Source organism: Coffea arabica, chromosome 6c (assembly GCF_036785885.1).
Source record: "Coffea arabica cultivar ET-39 chromosome 6c, Coffea Arabica ET-39 HiFi, whole genome shotgun sequence".
NCBI lineage: Eukaryota > Viridiplantae > Streptophyta > Magnoliopsida > Gentianales > Rubiaceae > Coffea > Coffea arabica.
The window spans coordinates 18,442,870-18,451,647 of record NC_092320.1 but is presented as its reverse complement, the minus strand read 5'-3'; the positions used below and the strand labels follow the sequence as shown (position 1 = coordinate 18,451,647).

Here is an 8,778-nt window from a genome sequence, read left to right as displayed (position 1 = left end):
GTTGATTGATCCTCGAACCTCGTTTGCTTTCATAGCTAAGCTAGAGATTTTTTTTTTTTTTTGCCCAATTAAATGACAGCAATGAACTATAGAATCTGAAACTTGGATGAAATCATATATTCTGACACAATTTTACTTGTTTAAACCATTTACGTATTTTTCAATTATCTTTTTATTTCACGTATGTCACGTAAAAAAAGAGATATAATATTTTTTTTCAAAACTTATCCCAAATTATCACTATCCAAACACACTTAACTTTGTGGAGTATCACAAAATAAGTTACACAAAATAGGCATGTAAAATCCATAGAAAGAATAGATCAGGTTGATCCTCATTACTAGACCGGAAATTCAACAAGGGCATTTCTCATGTAAGGATTCTGATGCATAAACAAACAAGAATAATTACCACGGAAACATATATCATTAGCTATCAGCTTCTCAATTGTTCAATTTCGAAATGGAGATTTTGCTAAACAATCAATATGTGCACTAATTTCAAACAACTAATTCAATTCTAATTCTTTGAGCATTATATGGTTATATCCAAACATTAAAACTAGAATTAGGGTCTCCAATTCACTGGTTTGTGCTGGAGTGCATATTTTTGCTGAAAAAATGGGAGGTCTATATTCAACCATATATGCAAAAAGGCTTGGAATCTTGAGCTATCATGTTTTTATCACAACTTCAAGAGAAATGAGAAAGGCAAACATGTGCAAAACAATAGAACTTTTGTGGAGTAGATCACAAATCAAAGTAATACATGAACATATATATATATATATATATATATATATATATATATATATATAATCAAAGTCATACATGAACATATATATATATATATATATATATATATATCTGCAGATCTGAGTTAGTAAGTGGGGTCAAGCAGAAAACTTCGTAAAACATGTCAGAAAAGGAACCACAACTCTGGCTACCTTTACTGGTCGAAAACAGGCCTAATAAATGCCCACTATGCCAAGAAAAATCTAAGAGATGCGTTATGTGTTGATTTTCCTTACCAACAGACAAAAAAAATTATGATTGTAGTCCCCAGTAGCTTGTATATGGACCAATTTGATCTTTCTCACTTTCGCGGATATCAATTAATTTCATCCCTCATGTTCACAGCAAAAGATTTATATTATATGTCCTTGTGCTCTGCTAATGTATTTCTCGTAATCATATAACGGCTGCTCATTGTCTAATACCAGTCGTCTGAGCGCGCGGCATGATTTGTATGCATATGCGAAACAAAAAAAAAAAACAAAAAAAAAAAAGCGCTAATTTCACATCATCATATTTTACTAACGCTAGTTTTTGCATTTTTTTTTTGGGTTATAAAAAAGTTCAAAATAGAACAATATGAAAATTTTGGGTCACATAAATTTCATTGAGATGAGATTGGTTACTATTTTACTTAGTTTCTTATACATTTTTAAATTCGAGATTTATGTGGACTCTTCAAAGTTCTATAAGCTAAAATATTTGGTTGTTTCTTCAATATAAGATGTTACTTTAATTTTTCCGTCATATTGGGGGTGTCGACATGGGATGGTTACACTACATGTACCAAGATATGGTAAAAAAATCCAATCATGTCCAGTTATTCGGCTAATATTCTTACCGACTAAAATCCAATCTGGTAGCCTCATCTCCCATGACAAATTGAAACTCTGTTTTGTGTTTTCTCATGGTCTTTATATGAGAAAAAGCGGCCAGTTTGATCAGTTTCTAAACTAACAAAGAGTTAATTCCTCAAGACTCTGCAATGCAGGCAGGAATTTGGTCAAATCCTTTGTAGTCTTGACTCAATGTGTCATGGCTCAAAGCATCCACATTGTGGCGACTACAAATGCAAGAATATTGGCTCAGTTGGTGACTATTATGGTGTCTGTGGCCTGTAGTTGGTGTTGTATATTTTAATAAAAATATCACATATTTATTTTGAATTCAAATAAAATAAATTTTCAGTTACAAATTGAAACATTTAAATGTGTAACTTATGGGATTTATGTCTTGCTTTTGTAACTTATGTAATGATTAGGTTTTATGAAATCATTTAGTAATTTTTTTTTACCAATGAATCTAGACTTTTCAATTTGTAACTGAAATATGAGGTGTTAATTCCTATTAATGTTGGTATTTTAATATTCCTAATTTCTTAGCCTATATATAAGGCATCTATCAACCAAACCAAATATATACTTTGCTATCTCTATACTACCTTCTATTTTTCCTCCACTACTATAAGAGTTTATAGGGCAAAGAACAGTATTAGTGTGAGGTTTCTGTCTTGCTCCAATAGTGTAGATTGGAGTAGACTACAGTGTACAAAAGGCTGGGCTGTTGTATCCTGGAGGCGACGTGCTGAGACCTACTACACCGGAGAATACTCCGTAGGGGCGCGAATCGTCTTAAAGAGAGTGATCTAGTCCACGCCTCAACCCATGCCAAATCAACATTTTTATGGTACAAATTATTTGCATTTTTAATGCAAGATTAAGGTATGAATTTTTGTTAATTTATTTGTTAAATTTTATTAGAGAAATTATTGTGACTTATATGATTTATTTTGGTCTAGAACCAACAATTTTAAGACGAGTTAGCCTCTTCACATAAGATAAGGTTATCATTGCATGTTTTGCTTCTAAATAATCTAATCATAACACTAACATAATCCTGACGATAAGAATCTTACATGGTGTATAACATAATCCAGACAAGCTTTAATAAACAAGATATATCATGTGAATGGTCACAATTATAGACTGAGACTAGAAAGGGTAATATCCATTGGTTTTATGTGCTTTAGAGTCTGGTATCAATATTATGTAAGTGCATATAAATAATTCATAATATATACCTTTGAATCCAAGTTGCCTATTATTAACAGAATATCTTGTATTTGTTTGTTCAAGAAAAACATGGTACTTGCATGATGTCTTTGTATATTAGTAGACCAAATACAATAAATTTTTGCCATTTTTGAGTTTTTAATATATGTTGTATGAAGCAACTATTTTCGCATGAGCTTGTGATGTTACATAATGAACTTTCAATGTCTCTTATATTAACGGATTTATTCCGATTGAAAATTTTGGCATTGACATATAAATGATTAATTTGGTGATAAAGATATATATTCCATGAAATGCATGTATAACGTGGCCAGTTATTGTCTTAAGAATAGTGGCATCAAAGTGCATAAAAAAAAACTGCAATTATGAGGGTTCAAGTTATATTTAAATAGTGGGAGTTTAAAATTCTCTAGTTTTGTCTTCAATTCATATGGTCTTAGTCCAGCTTGAGGTCTGCATTTTCACAAGCAATAAACGGTATTGATAATACATGAAGAAAAGATTACACTGTCACCAAGGAAAAATTATATACATGGATAATAGCTTTAGTGGCTTGAAGTTGTGAAATATAAAATTATTAGCCATATAATTCTCAACAATTCTATTCTCTTGACTTGTATTTTGTTAAAATTGTGAATATGAACTTTTGAGTTGAAAATGTGATATTGTACATTGAAAAATATGTATTCGAGTCAAAGGCCATCAATTTGCAGGCAACCAACAATTTTTGGATTTGTATTAAATTATTTCATGTTGTTTGCTATGTGGCTGTCTTTGCATTTAATGAAAAATGGAATACTTAATTTCCTTGCCAAGCATGACTATAGTAAGACTATGCTTGGATGGAAACGCGGACAGTGGATGTTGACTAAGCTGGTAGCTATGAATTTTGAAACTCTTGAGATTTTTCATTATAAGGCTTGCATTACTTGCAAGTTGAATTTTGAAATTAAAACATAATAGTGCATTGACTATTATATTTTTTGAATTTCTTAATCTCTAATTTGAGTTGTGCAGATTAAAAAGTGAGGCATGATTTGGATAGATTTGAATTACTTATGAAGTTTTCTTGCAAAAGAAAATTCATTGAGGACTAGGAGAGTGGCGGGTTACTAGATTACTAGCCACTGAGAAGATTACAGAAATGATGGAAATTAATGTGGCTTTGCTTGATGTGAGCAAATATATGCCCATTCTATTTGCTCAATTTGTGAGTATAACATAATTATTGTTTTTTGAATCTATTCTAACTTTATTTTGAGTAGTGTAGATGAGCATTCACTGAAAAATATGACATGAGGTGAAGGTATTTGAAATATTTTTTGATATTTTTGCAAAAGCAAAATAATCATGGAGTTTTTGAAAATGGCTTCTAGTGCATCACTAGACTACTGGCCATAGAAAAAATAAAAAAAAATTACTTATGAGTAAATATACGCCTACACTATTTGGCAAAAATAGATGGATGAGAAATTTTCTCATCGAAGATTGGTTCCATGTATTTGGACCACTAAGAGATTATTTGAAAAAATTCGAGAATATCATATCTTTGTTATTTTATTTGTGTTGAAAAACTAAATCTCAGGCTTGAGTCAAGGATATGATACACATCGAGGGGGATAAGACAAAAAGTCTAATATATGTTAAAAATCACCTATGAGGATACAACCACCTAGGGACTGGAGATCCCAAGAACTAGGTCGGAGACAAACGAATCATAGAATGATTTGGTTGATTAATATGCACTACTTTGATTATATTGTCTATCCCTATGATATAAGTGCATTTGTGATCCTATGACGATAAACGAGGTTGGGATTTTTATTCCCTTAATGAGTTCTATAGTCCTTATAGGTGGGATGTCTAAGTCATAAGAGCATCCTTGATAGACTCACCTATATGAGTGTGGAAGTAGGGCCGCTTCCTATGAGAATTTGGGTTGGTTCTCTAGAGCACTCATGAAAACCGGGATAAAGTACAAGGCCATAAATGTGCTAGCCTTATGAAACCTATTTGAGAACACTGAAAGGTTCATGTGTGTGATACGATTTCACGTGCCATCAAGTAGTCATCGTTTAAAGGCTAAGTCCACTTTGACTCTAGCACAGGAATTGTTGAGCACTAAGTGAAGGTTTAAAGGCATTGCCACCTTCATTATGCATGAATTTTTAATCTTTGCCCTATTAAATGTTAAGTTTTGAATATTATATTTTTTATTAAAATAAGTGGGGGATTGTTGTATATTTTAATAAAAATATCACATATTTATTTTGAATTCAAATAAAATAAATTTTCAGTTACAAATTGAAACATTTAAATGTGTAACTTATGAGATTTATGTCTTGCTTTTGTAACTTATGTAATGATTAGGTTTTATGAAATCATTTAGTAATTTTTTTTTACCGTTATACAATGAATCTAGACTTTTCAATTTGTAATTGAAATATGAGGTGTTAATTCCTATTAATGTTGGTATTTCAATATTCCTAATTTCTTAGCCTATATATAAGGCATCTATCAACCAAACCAAATATATACTTTGCTATCTCTATACTACCTTTTATTTTTCCTCCACTACTATAAGAGTTTATAGGGCAAAGAACAGTGTTAGTGTGAGATTTCTGTCTTGCTCCAATAGTGTAGATTGGAGTAGACTACAGTGTGCAAAAAGCTGGACTGTTGTATCCTAGAGGCGACGTACTGAGACCTACAACACCGGAGAATACTCCGTACGAGCCTGAATCGTATTAAAGAGAGCGACCTAGTCCGCGCCTCAACCCATGCCAAATCAACATTTTTATGGTACAAATTATTTGTATTTTTAATGCAAAATTAAGGTATGAATTTTTGTTAATTTATTTGTTAAATTTTATTAGAGAAATTATTGTGACTTATATGATTTATTTTGGTCTAGAACCAACAGTTGGTGCAATGGCGAAAATTCAAGGGGTTTCTGCAGGATTTGTGCTAATTGATTCGTTTGTAGTGTCTTATTATTTGTGCTCTTTTTGTACTTTGAATTATGAATACTATTCATGTTGTACCTGTGAACTGTTAATTAAGCATGAACAAATGTTGTTACTCGTTGCGATGTACTACTACTCTAGAAAAAATTGTTCTTTAGAGTTTTTAAGGTGTGATTTGAAACATGAAATTTTGTAAAACACAATAAAGCATGAACAAATGTTGTGATGTAACGCTTTCTTTTTGAAAAAATAACTTATATGTGGCTTATTCTTTATGAAGGAAGAACAAGAAAGAAAAACTAGTAAAAAAGAGTGTGCAAATTGAACTTGCAAGATGTTAAGCAAAGCATCTGATCAAGTACCAAATCCCAAGTCCCCTTTAGTCTTGGGATCTTAGCCCTTGGGCTAACAGTCACTTTCACTTTATTAATAATACCAGTTGCCACTTGCACTTTGGAAAGCTTCAGTTGCTAAAAAATAATCTAAAATTGAAATATTAATTGAAATAATTATTATAGCCATTTTATAATGTGATATGTACGTGATAAAAAGATGATTAAGAGATAAAAAAGATAATTAAAAAACATTTTTGTGATATAAGCATATGTAATAATACATATCCAAACAAACCGAGTAAGCTTGTTTTTTTTCTAGGTGTGTCTAACATTTTTGAATCACACAAATCATAAAAGTTAGGGTAAACCACTTAAAAGAAGTCTCTAAACTATTCTACTTACTCCCTCCGTCCTATTGAAAGTGTCATACTTTTCATTTTGAGATGTTTCAAAACAATTGTTATGTTAGAAAAGTCAAAACACCTTTTAGTCTCTTTTTTCAATATGGCCCTTCTTTCTAATCAGGTATATATTACCATTCAAATTTAAATTTTGAATTCATGGAGGTAAAATTGGAAAGAGAAGTACAAACATCACAATTAAATCACTATTTTTAAAAAGTTGGATTCCTCAAACATGACTGAATAAATAGAATGGAGGGAGTATCAATTTTTTGCCCTTCATTTATTTAAGTCTTAAAATAATCTCTCAATAATTAAAAAAAAAATCAAAATTTGATCCTTCAACATATTTCTACCTTTGACTCCATCAAAATTTTCTCTTAGATCCATTAGCTATAAAGGCAAACTAAAGAATTAAAATGTAACACTTTTTAACATTGTTGAGGAGTTCATTTCAAATTTAAAACACATAAGGAACTAAAAGTTAATATTTATAATAGTTTAGGGATTCTTTAGGTAGTTTAGCCTAAAGAAATATATATTAACAAGAAGAAACTTGTTCGTTTGCTCTAGAGAAAGGAAGTTGTCCTCAGAAAAAGAGAAGGAAATAAACAAGTAGTTCAATTACAAAGTTCAATTACAAGAAACTAGAGGCCACGTGTCAACTGAACATAAAACGTTACACGTGTTTCATGGTTACCATGCGACATAGGATGACTAGGTTTCTCCTCGGATGTCATATATATCATGTAAACGTGAATCCTTCCATTTCACAGAACAAAACTTGATCCCTATGTCGGCTTCTGATCCTTTGAACCCAAAAAAAACAACGGAAACAAAAACTATCCATAACCACGATCACGATGTCTGAAAAATCCCTCAAATCCTCACCTCGATGGAGTGTTCTTAGCCTAGTCGCCAACCATCTTGACCCCAAAACACTAATTATAGCCTCCTGTGTGTGCAAGTCATGGTCCATTTGCATGTCCTCCGACCACCTTTGGAAGCCCATTTGCTCCGCCCTTTATCCGTCCCTTTGCAACCTCCGTGCCGCCAATCCCGCCGTCCCGTACCGCCGTCTATACAACTTAGGATGCGTATCAGAGAAACTCAGGCTGCAAAAACCGCTCGAACCCCATCTTTCCCTCGACAGCATCATTTTCGCCATCGACGTTTTCAACGGCAACGTCTGCCTCAGCACAACTATAAAACCCGGTAACCAACTCGTCGTTGACAAGAGTTTCTTGTTCCGTTTCGATATTGGTGCTGATCTTGGGAATGGTCATGGTGATCCATCAGTGGCAATAGAAGCAATGGATAACTTGAGGGTTACTTGGAATGTGGTGTTAGGCGGGTTGAGGAGTGTTTTTACGATGATGGACTGTAAAGGGAAAGGAAGCTTCGTTTTGGGGCTAGAAGGGTGGTTTTCGAAGGAGCTTCCACATTCGGGGTGTTGCTCCAGCGGGGATGCTAGTGGGTTGGTGGCGGATCTGAGGTTGGGGCTGCGGAAAAGTGGTGGGAAAGTGATGGTTGAGAAGATAAGTGTGGGAGTTTTGAGTATTTTGAGTTGGAGATATGTTTGTATTGATGATGCTCTTAGGTATCTGCAGCACTTTCTTTTACCTTTTTAAGGCTCAATGTAAAAACTCTCTTTTGTTCTGAATTGTAAATTTGTAATTCGTCTTTTCACCTTCCAGGAGCTTTGTTCAGTTATGAGATAATCTTTTCCATACAATGAGAAATGATGCATCATACCAGTGTGATAGTCTATTCCATACAATAAGAAATGGTGCATCATACTAGGGTAAATTTTATATTGTTCAACGTTTGTCCGATGGAACTTAACTTCGTATGATGGGAATTTGTTTTTGGAATTCGAACTACTTATTTACAATCACTCTCATTTTGACCATTCAATCCGATCATCTCCATACTTTAACCATCCAATTCGAGCATCTCCATACGTATATGATGGAATTAATTACAAGTGTTAAATTGGCATACTTTAACCATATTTTAACCATCCAATTCGATCATCTCCATACGTATATGATGGAATTAATTACAAGTGTTAATGATAAGAGTTAAATTGGCAAGGTTTGGGTTGAAGCAAATAAGGAATTAATGGAATTTTAAAAGAGCAAAATTGTCTGAAAATCATGATATTTTAAAAGAGCAAAATTGTCTGAAAATCATGAAATTTTAAA

General features: G+C 32.7%; 1 protein-coding gene across 1 annotated transcript; it reads left to right on the top strand.

The window, feature by feature from the left end:
- The first annotated feature begins 7,327 nt into the window (after nucleotides 1–7,327).
- Nucleotides 7,328–8,328, top strand: LOC113691511 (probable F-box protein At5g04010). Its single transcript, XM_027209666.2, has one exon. The coding sequence runs from the start codon at nucleotides 7,435–7,437 to the stop codon at nucleotides 8,200–8,202; it is 768 nt and encodes a 255-aa protein (XP_027065467.1). The 5' UTR covers nucleotides 7,328–7,434; the 3' UTR covers nucleotides 8,203–8,328.
- The last annotated feature ends 450 nt before the right edge of the window (nucleotides 8,329–8,778 follow it).